The sequence below is a fragment of the Heptranchias perlo genome, chromosome 18 (genome assembly GCF_035084215.1).
Source record: "Heptranchias perlo isolate sHepPer1 chromosome 18, sHepPer1.hap1, whole genome shotgun sequence".
NCBI lineage: Eukaryota > Metazoa > Chordata > Chondrichthyes > Hexanchiformes > Hexanchidae > Heptranchias > Heptranchias perlo.
In genome coordinates, this window is record NC_090342.1 from 8,660,530 (window position 1) to 8,682,439 (window position 21,910).

At 39.9% G+C, this 21,910-nt stretch overlaps 1 protein-coding gene across 5 annotated transcripts in view; it reads left to right on the forward strand.

The window, feature by feature from the left end:
• Positions 1–19,997, forward strand: part of atp2b1a (ATPase plasma membrane Ca2+ transporting 1a) — a 99,502-nt gene extending 79,505 nt beyond the window's left edge. For 3 of the 5 annotated variants that reach the window (XM_067999322.1, XM_067999323.1, XM_067999324.1), the window contains exons 13-21: positions 4,522–4,701; positions 4,790–4,877; positions 6,442–6,548; positions 6,801–6,992; positions 13,077–13,290; positions 14,203–14,414; positions 14,515–14,622; positions 15,725–15,907; positions 18,837–19,997. In XM_067999322.1, the coding sequence (XP_067855423.1) occupies positions 4,522–4,701; positions 4,790–4,877; positions 6,442–6,548; positions 6,801–6,992; positions 13,077–13,290; positions 14,203–14,414; positions 14,515–14,622; positions 15,725–15,907; positions 18,837–19,148 (1,596 nt within the window). In that variant the 3' untranslated portion in view covers positions 19,149–19,997. Of the gene's footprint in view, positions 1–4,521; positions 4,702–4,789; positions 4,878–6,441; positions 6,549–6,800; positions 6,993–13,076; positions 13,291–14,202; positions 14,415–14,514; positions 14,623–15,724; positions 15,908–16,137; positions 16,295–18,836 lie in introns of all 5 variants that reach the window. The other 2 variants (XM_067999325.1, XM_067999326.1) reach the window with 2 other exon arrangements.
• Positions 19,998–21,910: the final 1,913 nt, after the last annotated feature.

Below are 21,910 nucleotides of genomic sequence, written 5' to 3' on the forward strand. Positions count from 1 at the left end.
AACCACTTCCCAACAATTTCATCAGCAGACCACTGAAGCTCTTGGTGACAGCTGCTGAACCAGGGGTCAGTCTACAGCTAAAAATTCCTGTTGTGCTCATTTTTTGTGGCTGGGAAATTCCCTGCACCTGTCACATGAACTAATTCCCCCTACAACTGTCCTGCAATTTTCAGCATGTTAAATCACTTGCATAGCTCATCTCCTTTACGCTTGGGATCAACCTTTCTCTGTACCTATCTCACTGCATGTATATATTTTAAGATATAACCAAAGCTGGAAACAAAGCTTAGCAGTCTGTCCAGTGCATTGTAAAGTCTGAATATAACTTCTGTGGACCTGTTTTCTGCTATTCTGGCTGCTATTCTAGAATTATATTGGATGAATTGCTTCCCCACATTGGACATTGACAGTGATGTGCCTACTGTTACTCCCTACCTAAGTCTCCCTGTGCTAATTCTGTTACTTTCATTTGTATATTTGAGCCACATATTTGACTCTGGTACATTATTTCCCATTGATCGGTTAAATTTCAACTAGTGTGACTGTGTAGCTAAATCCTTTTTAAAGGTCCAGCTGTATCCATGTCATTCCTATTTGTATCGGCAAATTTGATAAGCATACAATTTTGGCAATTTATGTAGATTTAAAAACAGCAGTCCTACCACTGACTCCTGTGGGACTCCATTCAGCTCCTTCTTAACCCTACAAATATCGTATTACACCTCTTGCACAAACTCTCTTTAAACTAGCTTCTTGATTAGTCTGTCAGTATTGTCTTCTATCCAGGATTCATGTGGTTTTTACTTTGATTAGATTTTTCAACTGGAAACTTCTTAAGCTTTCTGAAACCCCAAATAACTCTTCATTCTTGATGGGGGCTGCCACCTTGAACTGAAGCAGTGATACAACAGAGTGCCTCAAGGGTCAATCATGTTGGTGTGAGACTGGAATCACGGGCTACTTCCTTCCTTAAAGAACATTAATTTGGCATTTGGGTTTTGTTGACATTCTGACAGTTTCGTGGTCACCTTTTAACTGATCAGCTTTTTAAAAAAGTGACCAAGTTCTCACGCTGCCATGTCCAGCCTCTGAATTATTAGACCAGTAACAACCACTAAGCTGCTGTCATCATGGGGAATACTGATATAGTAAAAATAGTGGTACCTGGGAGAATGTGGTCATGAGAATAGATGGTTTGGAGGACAAATGCAAAGGATAGGGCTAAAAGGTTTCTCAGGCTGGAAAGGTGAGTGGCATTCCACAGGAGTGAGTTGGGGCTGCTCTTAATGCATAAATTGTCAGGGTTTAGGAACAGAAGGAACAATATTGCAATTTGCTGAATACTCCATATTGTGATTAGCATTGTGAAAGACTTCTATCTTCATACAGGAGAAGAGGGATATGGATGGCTAGCAGAATGGACATATAGTTCAATATGAAAACATGTGAAGTAGTACATTTTAGAAATAGGGAAAGGAAATGCATTTTAAAAGGAACAGAGGGTTATAAAAGGGCAAACTAAATTCTTTTTGCACCTGGAGACACAGGATACAAAAGTGTTGAATTTGTACAAGACTGCAGTTAGTGATGTGAAAGAACTTGCATTTATTTTTTTATTATTCGTTCATGTGATGTGGGCGTCGCTGGCGAGGCCAGCATTTATTGCCCATCCCTAATTGCCCTCGAGAATAGAGCCTTTCGTAACAGGACGTCCCAAAGCGCTTTACAGCCAATGAAGTGCATTCACTGTTGCAATGTAGGAAATGCAGCAGCCAATTTGTGCACAGTAAGGTCCCACAAACATCAATATGGTAATGACAAGATAATTTGATTTTGGTTGAGGGATAGATGTTGGCCAGGACACCAGGGAGAACTCTTTGAAATAGTGCCATGGGCTCTTTTACGTCCACCTGAGGGCAGTTGGTGTCTCAGTTAAACGTCCCATCTGAAAGATGGCACCCTGGACAGTGCAGCACTCCCTCACTACTGCACTGAAGTGTCAGCCTGGATTATGTGCTCAAGTCTCTAGAATGGTCTTGAACCCACAACCTTCTGAAGCGAAAGTGCTACCAACTGATCCACAGCTGACAGTGTACAGTTTTGGGTGCCCCGTTACAGGAATGATATAAAAGCAATGAAGATACAGCATAGATTTACTGGGATGTTACCAGGGTTGAGGGCTTAATTATGGAGAGATGTGAAGTTGGGAATTTTTTTCACTAAGTTGAAAGGGTTAAAGGGCAAACTGACACACTTCCAAGATTATGAAGTGTTATAAACAGTGGAAGAAACCCATCACTATTTGTAAGATGGTGGATGGGGTGCCGATCAAGCAGACTGCTTTGTCCTCGATGGTATTGAGCTTTGTGTTGCAGCTTCACCCATCCAGGCAAGTGGAAAGTATTCCATCACACTCCTGATTTGTGCCTTGTAGGTGAAGTCAGGAGGTGAGCCACTCACCACAGAATACCCAGCCTCTGATCTGCTCTAGTAGCCACTGAACTTATATGGCTGATCCAGTTGAGTATCTGGTCAGTGATGACCCCAGGATGTTGGGGTATTGGGCAATGGTTTTGCATTTAATGTCTAGGGGAGATGGTCATTGCCTGCCTCCTGTGGCATGAATGTTTCTTGCCACTTATCAGTCCAAGCCTGGTTGTCCAAGTCTTGCATGCTGGTATGGACTGCTTCATTATCTGAGTAATTGCAAATGGAACTGAATGCTGTGCAATCATAAACTGGTCAGGGAGATGGTGATGAGAGGATACAAATTTAAGATACTTAAAGGGAAGGTTAGGGGAAAAAAAACTTAATACAGGATGGTTGAAATGCAGAATCCTGTCTCAAACCTTCACGAGCCCATAAATACTTTTAATAATTAAATAGCCACTTGAAAGAAAAATTAAACTGTTATGAGCAAAAGTGAGATTCAACTAGGTGGCTCATGTCACTGGTGCAGATTTGTTGGCTGTAACATAGAATTTGCTGCAATTTTTATGATCTTATCTACTCTGTCCTCAAAGAAGCGATATGGCCCAGAATTTGCTGGAGTGAGGCATCTTGCAGCGTGCCCCGCTTTTAGATTTTTCTCATAACCTTCAGCTCAAATTTTTTGCACTGGAAGTGCGAGCTGATGGTGCAGTGAGGTCAATGGGCCTTGGTGAACGACAGGACCAACAGTCTATCTCAACCAATGAGATTTGAGGATAGAGAAGGAAACAGTGAATGGTGGAGAAGGGAATCGGGTGTATTAGTCAAATTAGATACAGAAAGGGAAATGGAGAGAAAGATTGGATTGAGAGAGAAAGAGATGAAGGAAGTTATTTTCAAAACCCCTAGGAACAATTTACCACCTGCAGGAATGAGACTCCACTGTTTCAATTGTTCCCTTTCTGTTTGGGAGAAGTTGAGGAATTATGCAAATTCTGGACCAGTGTTTGTTTAGATCTTTTCAGTCAATAGTCAATGCAGCTCTGAGGGGGAAAATGCATATGATTGCACTTGAATTTGGATGTGGGGTGAAGCAAACCTGACACAAGCACACAGCAAATGTCATTGAAATGGTCTAGTAAATATTCCTATGATTACTTTTCCCCCGATGTACTGTGGGGCAGTAGTCAAACCATTTCTGCAGTGGAAACACAAACTTGTGTAACTTCAAAACTGCTGGCAATGGTGCAATAATTGAGGAGAAAAGTACACAGGCATCTAATTGCATCTGGATGTGGATTTTTAAACTCTTTCTCCCTATATCTGTGTTGCTCTGTGAAGATGCATGTTAATAGAAGACTGGGAAAGAGCTTGCATTTATATAGTGCCTTCCACATTCCTCTGAACGTCAGTGCTTCATAGCCAATTATTTTGAATTATTCACACACAGCAAGATCACAAACAGCAATGAGTTGGTATTGAATCTTGTGAAACAATAGCAACAAAAACACTGGTCCAGAATTTGCTGGGAAAATAACGGCAAGTTTAATGTGCACGCCATTACTAGAGTGTAAATAACCCAGAAATTTTTGGTAAGGAAGTGATACCCCATGAGTTGCGAATCGCCACACTGGTCGATTTGTGCTGCTCTGCCGTTGGCCTTGCAAAAACAGGAGCTTGCACTCAACCTCCAAGTTTCAAGATTTGTTTTGATGGTGTATGAGGGATAAACATTGGCCAGGAGAACTTCCCTACTCTTTGAATAGTGCCAGTTTCTTTCTTTTGTCCATATCACAGACAGGCGGAGCCTCTGTTTAAAATCTAATCTGAAAAACAGCACCTCTGACCAATACTGCACTGAAGTGTCAGCCTAAATTATGCGTGGTGTCCCTGGAATGGGATTTGAGTCCTTAACCACCTGACTCGTGCACCGCCACTAAGCTAAACCGACACTACTGAAATTGATGGAAGTTCATATTCAAGGAAACACATTTTTTTTGAATAAAGGGTGAACAATGTGGCAGTTATGCTCCAAGCTGAAACTGTGTGAAGATCTAACACGGTGAAATTGTTTGCTCCTTCTATCTGCAGGTTCCAGATGCCATTAGAAAATGCCAGCGTGCTGGTATCACCGTGCGTATGGTCACTGGTGACAACATTAACACAGCTCGTGCCATTGCTACAAAATGTGGCATTTTACAGGCTGGTGACGACTTTCTGTGTTTGGAGGGTAAACAATTCAACAAACGCATTCGTAATGCAAAAGGAGAGGTACACTAACATTTCGATTGAAAGCATCAGTGTGGATTTTTCACTTTGTATTGAATATTGTGAAACAGCTAATATTTAATCGTTTCAGATTGAGCAAGAACGTATAGACAAGATCTGGCCCAGGCTCCGTGTCCTTGCAAGATCTTCACCCACTGATAAACACACTTTAGTCAAAGGTAAAATAATGGCAGTTTTAATCATCCTTTGGGTCAAATTCTCTGGTTCTGAATTGGCAGGTACTTAAGAAATTTCAGATTCTCGCCACCTTCTGGGATAGCCTGTGCAGTTGGCATTTCTACTACCTGCTCTGTAAATTGTACTCTATTGCCATGAGATTTCCCCTACAATGGCAACTTGCATTTATATGGGGCCTCTAATATTGAAAAATGTTCCAAGGCACTTCACTGAAGTGTAATCAGACAAAAATCAATGCCAAGCCAAAGGAGATATTAGGGGTGATTAAAAGCTTGGTCAAAGAGGTGGGTTTTAAGAACTCTTAAAGGAGCAGAATTTTGAGTTTTCCCCTACCTAGTTTGTGGGGATGGGCATTATTTTCAGATTGTTGTAAGTACTCCATTTTGAGAGCTTCTACACAAGTAAACTGTACAGAGCTAGAGGGATATTCTCAAGCTCTCAAGCCAAATTATCTGAATTTATGGACAAGACTGCCACCTAGTGCAAAATATAGAGTAGAAAATTCAAGAGAATAGTGATTTGGGAGAATGTAGAATGCTTTAAAGGGCATAAAGATGCATAGGTTAAGAGTAATAACATGACCAAAAGGTCAAATGTAAAGCTGTCAACGTAAGCATAATTTTGAAATTTTCAGTCATATGCTTTATGGCTGATTTGTCCAATAGACAGTTGCTTCTGTCACTTTGATTGCAGGGAATGGTCATGTCATTTGTATATTGTCATATCCCTTATTTGCTTTATTAAATGAGCATTACTTTTCCATTTGTGGCACTTTTTCCTTCTCCCCGCCCCCCCCCCCCCCCAATACACATTTTTGTTCTCTTTAGAGTCTTTGGATGTTCTATAATTTTGAACTCTGAATTGTAGGAAAGCCCCACCTCCTTAATTACAACTTCCTTTCTCTCCTATTTAGCAGGATAAAATAAGAAATGCCAGGGATTATTAGTAGCCAGACTGGCAGTACAAACAGAAGATCCTGGCACAGGCTGGACGCGCTGAATGGCTACCCCTTTGTACATTATTCCTGACGTTCTTTCCACTCCACCCCAGACAGACTTGACCTAGAACAGCAGCTTTGTTGGCTTGTAAATAGTTACAGTAATAAGGATGGTTTTCTTGGCTTTTTTTAAACTGCAACTCATATTTTTGAAACTTTAACACACCCATCCAACATCAGCCAGACCTTAATCAGCTGCACTTTGTGGTGCCCAAATGAGGGCATATTGTCACTAAACCTGAGCCCATCCATCTTTCCCTGTTTGCTCAGTGCTTTCTTTTAATTATAATTGTCTAATTCCTATGAGTTCATTGCTGATTACAACCAATCTGGTGTTGCAAAACTCATTGTAGAGTGGGGTGGGGGCTGGGGAATTGTGTACAGGAATTATCACACATTTCATATTTCACTAGAATATTCATCTGAAGTTTTTAATCCATCCTCTAGTGCTGAAGATCAATGAATAGATTGATTTTCAAACATTTTCATGTAGTTACATAATTAGCTGTTTCATGCCTAAAATATTTCACTCATATTTTCACTTCAAGGCATTATTGATAGCACGGTGTTAGAACGAAGACAGGTGGTAGCAGTAACTGGTGATGGCACTAATGATGGCCCAGCACTGAAGAAAGCTGATGTTGGATTTGCCATGGTATGTTCTGAATTTAATTCTGTGTTGAATTTCTAAATAGTTTGTGTTGAATTGTGGTTTTGTTTCTGCTGATTTTATGTCTTACCTTTTTAGATCTGTTAGCTGCATTAAAATACTGGTTTAAATGCTCTTAAAAATCTTGAACGTCTATAACTGGCCCCGGTTAAAATTCCATGGAATTCTATATGCAGTTGAGTGCTAGTAATCTCAATATGCAAACAGTTACTTTATTTGTTTTGCCTTCCCTCCTAGGGTATTGCTGGAACAGATGTGGCCAAAGAAGCCTCCGATATTATCCTAACTGATGATAACTTCACGAGCATTGTTAAAGCAGTTATGTGGGGCAGAAATGTGTATGACAGTATCTCAAAGTTTCTCCAGTTCCAGCTTACAGTCAACATTGTGGCAGTGATTGTGGCATTCACTGGTGCTTGTATTACACAGGTATATGGAATTTTGTTGCTGAACATAGCTTTTGGTGTAAATATATTGCACACTTTTCAAGTCAGTGGGTATAAATGCCTACTGCTAAATATCAATTTACACTGGTCTCTGGCATAAGTTCACAGTAAAACTATATATTTTGAAACCTGTACAAGTGAGTAATCCAGGAATTACAGCAGCACATTTAAGTACTGGGTAGACTAGTAAATTCCACTACTAAGCAGTAACTAGAGGGTACAGGAGCTATTACAAAGTGATCATGTGCCACATACTGTTCAGACAGGCAGTGAGTCTACTCCTTGGTCTCTGCTAATGTTTAAATGGCTTGAGCCAGATGCTTACATGTGCTTGAGTGGCCTGGGCTAACTTTTCTCTGCAAGGAAATGCTATGCTACTTGGTTGAAATGGAAACTTGAAAATGGAATTATAACCACAGCTCTAGGTTCATCTCTTCATAAATATGAATGCTCCCATTTTGAAAACAAAAGTTTGTATTCAAAAATTACATTTTGCAGTATTTCAGATTTGCAATATAGAGGTAAATGTATTTTAGATTTGACATTTAATGTGTAACCCTTGGACTACCAGCACGTCTAGTTAAATGTTTGCCTCCCTCTGTCAGATGCTAAAACAATGTTAGATTAATGAAGCTACTCATTACAGGGTAACTTAATTTCCATAATAGCTGGAAACTTTCAATTCAAAATAAATTTGGCATGAATTCTCCTTGCCCTCTTGGTCCTTTCCCCAGTCTCACCCATTTTCTATTTTTAAACCCTTTTTCTAACTTTAAAGCATTATACTTAAATCATCCTGGGCTTTATAGTGCCTAAAAGCTTGCTCTATTTGCCAGTTCTTTAAAAGTCACAAACAAATGTTGTAACCAGTTTGATCTCCCTTTTTAGCAGCTTAAACTGGGAAGTTACGCGCTCAAACTACTGTACTAATTGTCTGCAGAGCAGTAGTCTACCCAGACTAGTAAACTCTCAACGACACATTAAAGTTTAATCTACAAAGCCATATTCAAAGTTAATGTCTCCTTTCATTGTCCTTTGTAAATATATTTCTCATTTTGGATGACATCAGATATCTTTTGGAAGAGTTTATAGATCTATATTGAACAAAACAGAACCGTACAAATTCACAGCACAGTAGTGGGCTATTCAGCCCATTGTGTCTGAGCCAGTTCTTTGCTGGAGCAATCCAAAACTCATCCCACTGGCCTGCTCTCCAGCCCTGTATCATCTGATTTAAATGTTTAGTTACTCTTACCTTTTAAAATACCCAGTGGTCTCTCTCAACCACTCGCTGTGGCAAAGTCTCCCAACAATTCTCCATTAAAAATGTCGTAACCCCTCTGACCATTTTGAATTAATGTCCCCTTTTCACTGACTACCCAACTAGAGGAAATAATGTTTTCTTCTGCCTATCAGTTTTAAAACTCTTTAAACCTCTGCAGTGGAAATAGTTTGTGTCTTAGAAACTATAGTTTGAGGATACACCCTAATACTTAGTATCATACTGTACCAGACTATATAGTACTAGTGACTATTTGTATGCTTTGTGGATATGGCCAATTCTATAATGGCTTTTGGAAAAGCATGAAGTTTTTGATGGAATATCAATTCCATTGGTACTGTGCTAATTTTGGAAATTATCCTTAATGTTTGGCGTGTAAACATTTTAGTGCCCTGCAAATGCATAGACTTTTCAGCCCATTTGTCTGAACTTGTTCATTGACTTGAGTGTGAACTGTAGTTGCGGGTGTTCTACACTTGATTATGTATTTCTAGCCTCGAACAATTAGGCAAAATTAAGATTGCCTATTGACAGTCCTGTCTGTCAGTGACCACACAGTACTTCTCAAATTTTATAGAAAGCACCAGCAAACCAGAAATTGTCACTGGAGTAGATCAGCCACCCTGACCTGTTCAGAGGAAAACTTAACTTCTCACTCAACTCTTCTTTCTCTCCCCTGTCTCCCTCAAAAACCACAAGACCTGCTCCCATGATGGAAATGGGCCCTTTTGCATTTGCTAAAGTCACCTAAGGTGGGAGTGACTGTTATAGGGCTAAAAATCTGTTATTACCTCCAACGGTAATGTTAACATGGAGGGCTCATCCAGCTTTTTGTGAATCAGCAGAATTTAATATCTGGGGTTCTCAAAATTAGTACTGGGGTTAATCTCCCAGGCTCAACATCAACAAAAATGTCAAGTCCAGTATACAGGTTGCATGAGCAGAAATAATAAGGTAACAAATTTGAATTTGCACTTGATGGCCCCAACCACTGCAGTAGTTTCCCTCAGATTTCATAATCCTTTTGAACATGCTAACTCTGACTTTCCCCACACAATGTCATATAATTTATAGATTAACTAGCATTCTCTGGACCCCAACAAAGAACACACATAGGGCACAAGTTGTTTTGATTCAAAGTCGAGAGCATGAAGACTATAATCCCGAATATGTCCATTTCATGGAACAAATTTCTACATCTTTTACTTCCATTCCCATTCATCCTTGGTATCCTAGGGAAAGCTGTACATGATGGCTATTCTAGTCTTGTACTGGCTGTGGAAGTTTTTCTTCTTGGACACCATGCTCTCTTGTCAAGCTGACCTTGATGTGTACTCAGCTGGTTCTTGAGTCTCCACTGGACAAATCTGGCACCTTGTGGAAAGAAAGCTGCCTCTTGATGACTTGGCTACTGACAATCCAGGTCCTTGAGTTAGGATCTGCCACATTAATGAGTAACCTATGACAGTAAGAAAAGTGATGGAAAAGCTTAACACGTTTGAAGATGCTAAGACTACAGAATGTATTCCAAGACTGATATACATTCAATCCAGTTCCATTTGGTAGGCATAGCATTCTTTCATCATCCCCCTCATGCAGATTTTGTTATGCCCCTTTTTTGTTTCATTGGGGAATGGCAAAGCAAACCAAACTGGGCACCATCAGTGGCATGTTGGAACCTCAATACCACTGGACTAAAAAATCCACAACTACCTCCATTCAACAATGATGTCAATGTAGAGGGGTCATAGATTTGCTTGTTTAGCCAGTGCATCCACTATTTGGCCCATCACTTTAGTGCACTGCTAACTCATTCACTGCCTTGGGATCTGCAAATGGAGTGAAGGAACTCAATGCCCAACAACACTAGAAAAGCCCATCTGAAGCATTTTTGCATGGTTAATTGTATCTTGCATTACCATATAGCAAGAGACCTGATTAGGTCAATTATCCAGTTTGCTCAACAGTCACGTCTTTGCCAGTCTTCATAATGCTTTTGAGAGAATTTACAAGGATGCCACATGGAGCAATCAATGTACAGTCTTTCACCAAACTTAATGTTTCCAAAAACACCATTTTGCAGTGTGAAGATGTCCCCTTTACCATTTCCAATTAGAAAAGTGTCCACCTGATACATGAAGGATATACATAGTTGAAGCACTCGCTACATACTTTCTGTGGAGATGCCGGTGATGGACTGGGGTGGACAAATGTAAGGAATCTTACAACAACAGGTTATAGTCCAACAAATTTATTTTAAAATCACAAGCTTTCGGAGATTATCTCCTTCGTCAGGTGAATGAGTGAAAGGGTTCTCAAATCGCATATCTTATACTAGGCTGGGACAGCATCACACCAATCAAAAGGTGTCGTTGTTCAAACAGGCCAGTCACGGAGAACAGCACGTCCCAGTACACTGGATATACATTGTGTCAATTACACAGACAGACAGAAAGAAACCCAAATGGCAGAGAGAGAATATTAAAAACATAACTTTTTTTTCCCCCTTTTTGCTGGTGGGGTTACGTGTAGCGTGACATGAACCCAAGATCCCGGTTGAGGCTGTCCTCATGGGTGCGGAACTTGGCTATCAACTTCTCGACAATTTTGCGTTGTCGTGTGTCTCGAAGGCCGCCTTGGAGAACGCTTACCCGAAGATCGGTGGATGAATGTCCTTGACTGCTGAAGTGTTCCCCGACTGGGAGGGAACCCTCCTGTCTGGCGATTGTTGCGCGGTGTCCGTTCATCCGTTGTCGCAGTGTCTGCATGGTCTCGCCAATGTACCATGCTCCGGGGCATCCTTTCCTGCAACGTATGAGGTAGACAACGTTGGCCGAGTCACAGGAGTATGAACCATGTACCTGGTGGGTGGTGTCCTCTCGTGTGATGGTGGTATCCGTGTCGATGATCTGGCATGTCTTGCAGAGGTTGCCGTGGCAGGGTTGTGTGGTGTCGTGGACGCTGTTCTCCTGAAATCTGGGTAACTTGCTGCAAACGATGGTCTGTTTGAGGTTGGGTGGCTGTTTGAAGGCGAGTAGTGGAGGCGTGGGGATGGCCTTAGCGAGGTGTTCGTCGTCATCGATGACATGTTGAAGGCTGCGGAAAACATGGTGTAGTTTCTCCGCTCCGGGGAAGTACTGGACGACGAAGGGTACTCTGGTTGCGTCCCGTGTTTGTCTTCGGAGGTCTATGCGATTCTTCGCTGTGGCCCGTCGGAACTGTCGATCGACAAGTCGAGCGTCCTGCCCCGTTCTTACGAGGGCGTCTTTCAGCGTCTGTAGGTGTCAATCGCGTTCCTCCTCGTCTGAGCAGATCCTGTGTATTCGTAGGGCCTGTCCATAGGGGATGGCCTCTTTGACGTGGTTGGGGTGGAAGCTGGAAAAGTGGAGCATCGTGAGGTTGTCCGTGGGCTTGCGGTAGAGTGAGGTGCTGAGGTGCCCGTCTTTGATGGAGATTTGTGTGTCCAAGAAAGAAACAGATTCTGAGGAGTAGTCCGTGGTGAGCTTGATGGTGGGATGGAACTTGTTGATGTTATCGTGTAGACCATCGTTCGCAGCAAGTTACCCAGTTTTCAGGAGAACAGCGTCCACGACACCACACAACCCTGCCACGGCAACCTCTGCAAGACATGCCAGATCATCGACATGGATACCACCATCACACGAGAGGACACCACCCACCAGGTACATGGTTCATACTCCTGTGACTCGGCCAACGTTGTCTACCTCATACGTTGCAGGAAAGGATGCCCCGGAGCATGGTACATTGGCGAGACCATGCAGAGACTGCGACAACGGATGAACGGACACCGCGCAACAATCGCCAGACAGGAGGGTTCCCTCCCAGTCGGGGAACACTTTAGCAGTCAAGGACATTCAGCCACCGATCTTAGGGTAAGCGTTCTCCAAGGCGGCCTTCGAGACACACGACAACGCAAAATCGTCGAGCAGAAGTTGATAGCCAAGTTCCGCACCCATGAGGACGGCCTCAACCGAGATCTTGGGTTCATGTCACGCTACATGTAACCCCACCAGCAAAAAGGGGGAAAAAAAAGTTATGTTTTTAATATTCTCTCTCTCTCTCTCTCTCTCTCTCTGCCATTTGGGTTTCTTTCTGTCTGTGTAACTGACAATGCATATCCAGTGTACTGGGACGTGCTGTTCTCCGTGACTGGCCTGTTTGAATAACAACGACACCTTTTGATTGGTGTGATGCTGTCCCAGCCTAGTATAAGATATGCGATTTGAGAACCTTTTCACTCATTCACCTGACGAAGGGGATAATCTCCGAAAGCTTGTGATTTTAAAATAAATTTGTTGGACTATAACCTGGTGTTGTAAGATTCCTTACATTTACATACTTTCTGATCAACCAACCTGCCCCTCTGGCCCCCGTTAAGATGAGGGGTATGTGTGTGTGCGCAAATGGATCTCTGGGTGGGGAATGAATGTATTCCAAGTGAGGAATCTCATTTTGCATCACATTTAACTTAACATTTTAAAGGAAACTCCTAAGTCACTTCCCTGTTGCTGAACATATCCTTGTGGTATATTGTACTTCCCATTTGAAAAATAAAAACAAGATCAGCTGGTCCTGAGAGTTTGCTGACAGGTTATTCGTATCTATAGGAGCTAAATTTTTCATTGTTTTTCTCCGTTCTAATGCAGAACAGTGAAATATTCAGAGAAATGATGTATGTAAACAATAATTGCTCGTCAGTGGTCTAGTTTTCAGTCAGTTAGTGTGAATTAAACTGGTTAAAGTGTTTTTAAAATGTTCTTTTAGGATTCTCCTCTGAAGGCTGTGCAGATGCTTTGGGTAAACCTGATCATGGATACATTTGCATCCCTTGCTTTGGCCACTGAACCACCCACAGAAGCACTGCTGCTACGGAGACCTTATGGCAGGAATAAACCGCTCATTTCGCGTACCATGATGAAGAATATCTTGGGTCATGCCGTCTACCAACTTATTGTTGTTTTTACCCTCTTGTTTGCTGGTAAGCAGAGTGATTGAAACCATATTAACTTGGCTTTTAATAGACTGTTAAATTTCCAATGTTAACAGGTTTACACTAAATTAGACTGACAGGGTTTTGGTTGGAAAAATACTTGGGATTGCAAATAACAATCTGCTTTCATTTAAGCTTAGTTTATAGTTCATCTAAGATTTTAAAAATCAGTACCTTAATTACTTCTGCTGAGAGAATGCCTGGTTGATGCTGAGATCCAGTGCCATAATTTCAGCGCACCTCTAATCCATAGATTTAGGGACTACCCCATTTACACTAGTTTGGGGAGTTTTTAAACTTAATGTGAAAGTACCTAAATGTGCATGTACAAAATATTTGATTAAACATAGAACAGAAATATTGGTTTAAAACTGTATGTAGAATAGTAAACAATGGTGAGTGGAATGGGAATTGGCTGAAAGGTGTCTAAATTTGCAGATAACTATTCCTATTTTGCAATGTGCACAAATTCAGGAGGATTTGGACTTGCTGAGTTTGTGGGCAGAGAAGTAGATAACAGAAATTGGCTTGTGCTGGCTGCAAAAGGAAACACCACACCTACAATGAATGATGCTGCTTATTTTCTCTTCATTCCATTTGATTGAAAGCAGGCTTCACTGCCCAATATAGTGGTGCATCCAGGGTAAAATTAGTCACTGTGACCAATAATCTGGTGGGGTCAGTGAAAGGAAAGCTGCATGCCTCATTCTCATTATGGCCAATCTGCATCTCATTAGGATTTAATGCTGATTTAGGTTATGGGAGGGGGAAATTCCTCAAAGCTAAATGATTTGTGCACTCGAGTTTTACAAATAGACGTTTTCTAACCATTTCATATTCATACTGGAGTAATCTGGTCTTGAAAGAAACATTTCAAATGTAATTTTGTAATTGTTTCAGGTGAAAAAATATTTGATATTGATAATGGACGAGATGCTCCTCTTCATGCCCCTCCTTCAGAACACTACACAATTGTATTTAATACATTTGTCATGATGCAGTTGTTTAATGAAGTGAATGCTCGCAAAATTCATGGTGAAAGGAATGTTTTTGATGGAATTTTCAACAATCTAATATTTTGTAGCATTGTACTGGGAACATTTTTGATACAGGTAAGCAATCAGTTTTGACAAGCTAGTCCTTTTTAAATAGCATTTGCCTTTAAATGTTTTTTCTCCAATCTCTACATTTTAAAATCCATTATTTTTCCAGATTATTATTATTCAATTTGGTGGGAAGCCATTCAGCTGTACTAAGCTAACAATTGATCATTGGTTATGGTGCATTTTTCTAGGAATGGGAACTCTACTCTGGGGCCAGGTAGGCATCTTGGTTTTGGAAAAGTTCGTTATTTATTTCATCATTGCATTTAATATAGGAACAGGTACTTTTGCGACAGAATTTAAACTGTGTTTTCAACATACCACTAGCATAAGCCAGTTACCAATGGAAAAATAGCATGACTTTTATAGCATCTGTGATACCATGGCATCATACAACATTCCCTATCCTTATCCTGCCTTTTGTCAAAGCAAAATGGAGTAAAAGAGGCATTAGTTGGCCTGATATGTACTGAATACCCTCTGGGCTAGATTGTGCTAGGGCAGTTAGTGCATTTTGTCAGAACTTTGAGTCTTTTTAATTTCACTAAGCTTAGCTTGGGCCACTTTGCAAGGCCTGGACATCCATTATGGATTTTTTCTTGCTCTTCAGTGCTCTTTAGCCAATTCTTTCAAATGTTAGACTGACGTTATCGTTACCAATCCAACACTTAATACTAGCATTGGTTAGGTGGTTTAACCATTAAAGACTGTGCCCACCAAATTAACAGCCATTTGCTTGAGTGGATTTTCTAACAGTAAGTTATGCTAAATTTCATATTGACCATGGCTAAATATTAAAATTTGCCATGTTTGTAGTAGATGTTTAGTTGGAAATCACTATGCAATCTTACTGAAGTGGTTTCTATGAATTGTCATTTAGTGTGTGTTCAGTACTTTATGAAGTTTTAGTTGAACAAAACTGCATGAATTATAATAGAATACATGTCAAATCTCCAGGTTTTAAAATCTGACCCTTAGGTTGGGTAACCAAATCCTAAATAGAATAATGAAACTGAGTAAAAAATGAAGAGGATAATGGGAGAGGAGGAAATAAAGAAAATAAAGGTGTCTGATAAACTCAAACATTTTTAGAATGGGATGTTCAAATTTGCAGCTGGTGGATGCACTAAAATGATTAAAATCAACACTGCATTCGAAATAAATTAACCTTTAAGACTTGTAGGGATTTTCTAAATAAGCTATTGTCTGAATTTCTACACTAGCATATAAAGTTTGAGTGAAGTCATACACGGTACGCACAAGTATTGAAGTTTAGGTGAAATTCAGTAGTCCACTTGAAACCAATGCTTCTGTTATAGGTAATTGCTTCAATTCCGACAAGCCGCTTAAAGTTCCTCAAAGAAGCTGGTCTTGGCACGCAAAAGGAAGAGATTCCAGAGGAAGAGTTGGAAGAGGATATTGAAGAAATTGACCATGCAGAGAGAGAATTGCGTCATGGTCAGATCTTATGGTTCAGAGGTCTGAACAGAATACAGACACAGGTATAAATGCAGTACCTTTTTTATATTGAACATGAAGGCCTGTACTAGGACTGCCCCAGACTACTTTGCTTTTTAATAACTGTAACTCTACTGCTATCCTGTAAACTCCTGCCTTTTATTTATAATTTCTGCTCTTGTGTATTATAGATCGGATGGTTTTCTCTCATTCTTTTCTCTCTCTATCTCTCGCTCTCAATGAACAAGCTGTCACAATCTCTGGTTCCTTGCAGATGGATGTAGTGAATGCTTTCCAGACTGGAACTTCCTTTCAGGGAGCTCTAAGGCGGCAACCTTCCATCGCCAGCCAGCACCATGATGTAACAAATGTTTCTACCCCTACACATGTAGTGTTTACCGCTGCCACTACTACTTCTACTACTGTGGGGTGTGAGTTTGTTTCTTAGTGCATGAAATTAACATTTCCTGAACCACACGCCTAACGTTTCTCATTTTCTCCCTTAGTACCCTCCAAACTTCATTGTTTCAGTCTGTTCATGCACCTTGTCTTAAAACGTGGTCACCAAGTCTTCAGGTTTTAATTTGAGGGCTAGAGAACTCGTGAAACTGTTGCAGCAAAACAAACATGAAGGCTGAGAGTCTGTACCTGCCAAATTTCTATATAGTTAGGTTTCTTAGTGCAGGATAAGATTCAAAAGAGCCTGTGTAAATGTTGAGTATAAGCCCATATAGAGATCCTTCCATCTCTGCAATGTACAAAGTACCATTTTTTTGACAGATCCATAATATTGTCATTAACTCTGGATTTTCATCTTTTGAGCTAAATAACATCTGATTCAGAAAGCTGGACTGTGGATGTTGCATGCTTTCTCTTTCTAGGTCTACACTTTTCTGTTACAGCAGCAAGAGGGCTATCTGTGAAACTGAACTTTTTCCTAAGCATCTTTTTATAGCATTTGACGTGTCATCTGTTGTGAAACTTGGGTCTTCTGTTTTTTTCCTTAAACCTTGTGTGCCTGAGTTATTAAATTACATGAGCATTATAGTGAATAAAACTGCACAAACCAGTAAAAACCCATAGATCAAAGGGGCAACAAGGTCACACCATGCATTATACACATTTTTGGATCTATAGTGCTTCAGAACTTCAAAGCTAAATCAGATCAACCACATTTTTGGATTGCATTGACCTTTAGAGTGTCTGGCTGCTTGTTTCTTACCTAGCTTGTTTGTATTGCAGTATTCCATTATTGTGTATCGGTAGTTGAGTATTGTGTTCCAGGGAGACGCAAACTGTTGGTGTTCCGTGGAATTGTGCTTGATTTTTGTAATTGATAACCATCCTGTGTATATCCCTTAAGAACTGTGACTACGTTCTAGAAGTCATGAATCTTTCACTTGTATTTTGTAAATTCTTCAGTGCTTAATGTTAGAAAGCAATGATCATGTTTGAGGCCGTTCTATAGAACTCATGTGGACAGAAATATTCAACTCCTTTTTCAATTTAATCTAAAAATGAAAGATAAACTGAATATTCCCTTTGTGTTCATGTAGCCAATATTTGATAGTAATTTGACATGGTAGCTTGTTCTGCTCTTTTCCAACCCAGGTCCCAGTAATGTAATCCAGAAACCACCCTGGCTGCAAGATTTCTGAAACTAATTTGTGTAGTTTCAAACTAGTTGAGTGCACCTGAGCACAATGCAAACTGCCCCTAGTTTGGTAAATTAGCAATTTGAGGGGCCACAATGTAAACTAGGAATGTCACATTAGTGCAGTAGGAGATTCTTTTTTTGATAGGGTTAAGATGCAGTGTCAAAGAATAGAAGGAGCTTTGCTCTGTTAACATTATCTGTACCTGGCCTGGGTATATTTGATTCTGATACTCTGTATGCAAAATGGGGAAAGTGGTTAATTTATCAGTGACAACATCCTTCCCTTTACTCATCACAGAAATTCACCTTTTTTGTTAAAGTTCCATACTTGATGGGATAATCCTGGGTTTTCACATGTTTGATTATGCTTGTATAAATGTACTTGAATTCCAGGTTAATGCAATCATTTCTTCTACATTCCCCATTTTGAAAACTTTTTCCATTCTTCTGGCCCAGAAGGTGGGCATCCCATTATGATGGGGACAGGAATAGCAGAGGATGACCATCTTTTGGCCCTCTTGGGAAAACATAAACACCTTAGGATATTTTTCTACATTAAAAGTACTATATAAATGCAAATTGCTGGTCTTGATGCTTCCGTCAGCAGTACGTGCAAGATCAAGAATTCAAATAGCAAATCTGGTGTGAAAATCAGAATACTGCATCATTGTGCATGAAATGTCTCCTATAAAGTCGTTGAGTGTCTATTGGTCTCTTCCTTCTTCCCTACCGCCCCCCCCCCCCCCAATCCCAAACCACCACCTTACAATTAACCAGTGTTGAACTGGTTTACATTTGTGCCAATAGCTTTGGGCATATACTTGAACATTTACACAGGTTGCTACTTAGGATTTCGCATGTCTCATTTTCTTAATGCTGTGTTTATCTTAGGCTTGGCTTATCCATAGTCAGTGGCATCCTAATCCCACGCATGAGGTGATCCTGTTTTGTAGCTCTTGTTTTGCATTTTAAAAATATTTTTGATTTTCAAGAAAGTGAGGTACATGAATCTTTTGGAATTGGTAAGTATTGACACATTAACTGCTGCTTTGTTTGTATTTTATGGTACATCAGCTTAAACGCTTACACCAAGGTGACATGCTTTGTTTCTAGATTTATTTACTGTTCTAAAATGTCTTACAAGTTTTTTCCAGTTCTTCAAGCTTCCACTGCATTCTGCACGATACAGATTTCACGTGTGTTGCTATGTAACTGTGGATTTCAACTCACAATGCAGCTTGATCATACCGTAACATTATCAGATCCATCCACGTTACTTTGTTGAACAACTGACACCTTGCATATTTTTCTTACAGCTCAGAGTGGTGAATGCATTCCGTAGTTCCTTGTATGAAGGAATAGAGAAACCAGAATCTCGCAGCTCGATCCACAACTTTATGACCCATCCAGAATTTACAATCGAAGATTCAGACACTCACATCCCTCTTATTGATGACAGTGATGTTGAAGATGAACCATCAACAAAAGGTGATTCCTCGCCTAGATTATCTCTCAATGAAAACAACAATGCTGTTGACAGTGGGATCCATCTTGCAACCGACACAAGCAAGTCTGCTACCTCTTCAACCCCAGGGAGCCCACTACATAGTCTGGAAACGTCTCTCTAGTGTAAGCAGAATGTTAACCCACTAGGTCTAGTGAGCTATAAGAAGAAAAGAAAATTGGGTCCTTTTACACTGTGTGATTGACATATTCTTGTCTTGGACTTCAGCAGAAGACACACCAAGAATGTAGATAATTTAAGCTTTCTGCCAGACTACGGGTGCTTTTGGAACTCAAAGTGACGCACAAACCTGGTGTAAAAATGACTTGCTTTGAGGATTCGTTCTGTTACAGAGGATGAAAAATCAACTTTAAGAATTGTCCTGAGCAGTGTGTTAGCTGAACATTTAGTTTTTCTTGATTTCTGGATGGTGTTTTTTGGCCCTGGCTCATTGATACTTTAATTTCTGCTATTTGGCTGTTAATATTTTGAATTATTTATGTTCTAAATGATGCAGTTCTGTTTACAAGGTTTGTAGATACTTTTCTGTTTGTAGGTAGAAAGCTTCCTGACAAATGATGCAGAGAAACTAATCCTTCAAATACTACTGTATTTTCAGGAAAAGGGTGTTTCTATTGAAACTGTACTAAATATGCCTGTGATTTACTTTGTTAAATATTGTAGATAAAAAGCTAATACTTGTAGCCAAATAGATAACACTACTAAAACAACGCTGAGGTATTGTAACAGTTATGGCCCCTTTCCCAGTGAAGCCCCAAAATATTTACACGGATTTTTCAATGATTGTTTCAGAATCTAGTTTCTCAGTTTCTGGGAAATGAACTGCATTAAGATTTTTTTTCCTCAGATAAGTACGGGTGAAATGTAAGTGGAAAAATACATCCATGTATAATGAGATGCTTCAGAATATTTGTCAACTCACATAAAATGGATTAAATCAAATGCATCATAACCGTAGTCTATCTGTTTGTCGTTAGACATCAACTTGCTCACATCTGACCAGAAGTTTTTCTAGGAGAACATTTTTGGGAATTTATTTTCTTTCACCAATTTTGAAAATCTATTAGTATGTAGTTTTTTTTTATATATGTAATGGCTTAAATAAGTATCTCCTATTTAGCCAATTGTTTTTTTTCTGCCCTCCCCTTTGGGTATACTAGAAAAAGTCTGGGGAAAAACACACCACACTGCATCATGTAATGTACTTAATTGCAAAGTGGAAACAGCCCTTTGGATATCATGGTTTTAACTGAAAAGGCTAGGGTAGCATGCACGTTTGATGTATGCTACTGAATCATTGTTTAGAGTGCAATGGTATTCTGGTACAATGGTACATTTAAGATAAATTCAAATTTTCTGGAATGATTTGGGATGAAGTCGGATGATTGGCAAGGATTTGTAATTTATTGCAGCATACCTTAGGCAGGGAAACTGTTGCAGTACAATCATTTATTTTGCACTTGCCTGTAGATTACAGTAAATAGAGGCATTGTTTTCTTTGAACTCCCCACCCACTCAATACTAAGCTTTCAGAAGACATACTGCTAAAATTTAGTACAATTTTTCAAGTCATACACTTTCTCCCTGTTACAGAAAAGGGTTATTTTTATCTTAACATTTGGTGGTGGGGGGGGGGGGGGGGGGTGAAATTTGTGTATCTCAAAATACGCAGCTGGATATTCTGGGGTTGAATTGTAAATTTAACATTTCCCATCTGTCCAATACTTTTGTAAGTTTGAAAAACAATGGAACATCTAGGAAAAAGTCCAGTGAACTTTGGCTTGGTGTCCCATTTTTATACTAATGCCAGATGAGTCAATTTTGGAACCAAATTATTAAATGTTTAAAACAAAATACATGATCAAGTGTAATGAAATGTATGTCCAATTTTCCTTGTCAGGTGTGTTTTTTAATTTAACTATACCAAAAGTGTGTGTGGTATTTTGTACTGTAATGGCAAACTTTGGGCAAATGACCACAGGAATAATTTGCTTTCATAAATAGCAGTTTCTGGAATGGAAATCCCATATTGCCCATGGACAGTTTTATTGAAAATTATTATCCTTGTGTATTAGAGGTACATTTCTTGACCTATATGGTGGTGGTGTATAGTTTTGGTTTACATGTTCAAATCTAAGAGTTCAATCAAGGTAAGCACTAATCAAAACTAAATAGTCTCTTGCAAAATTTGTATGTGTCATATCTTAAGTTGCTTGCCTTGTGCTGAGATACTGGGTATTGAGTATTGTGCAACTGTTCAATAAATGTCTTAGTTGACTAACTCCTAACTTGCACTAAGTCCCATTCACCCATGCTCAATGACCTGTATTGGCTCCCGGTCTGGCTACACTTTTTTAAAATTCTCATCCTTGTGTTTAAATCCCTCCATGGCCTCACCCCTCCCTATCTCTATCCTCCTCTAGCCCTACAATCCTCAGATGTCTGCACTCCTCCAATTCTGGTCTCTTGCACATCCCTCCACCATTGGTGTCTGTGCCTTCAGTTGCCTAGGCCCTAAGCTCTGGAGTTCCCTCCCTAAATTTCTCTACTGCTCCTCCATTTAAGTTGCTCCTTAAAACCTACCTCTTAACAAGCTTTTGGTCACCTGCACTAACATCTGTCTGTGGCTCGGTGTCAAATTTTGTCTGATAATGCTCCTGTGAAGCCCCTTGGGACTTTTTTTACTATGTTAAAGGTGCTATATAAATGTAAGTTATTTATCACCTTGGTTGCTCAGGTGGTGTCTTCAGTTTGCTGTTAGTAACACATTTCTCTTTGCGTTAAAACCATTTTTAAGTCTGTATTCCTTGATCTGTCACATTACCAAAATGTTTGTCTATTCTACTGTCTCTCCTATTCACTAAC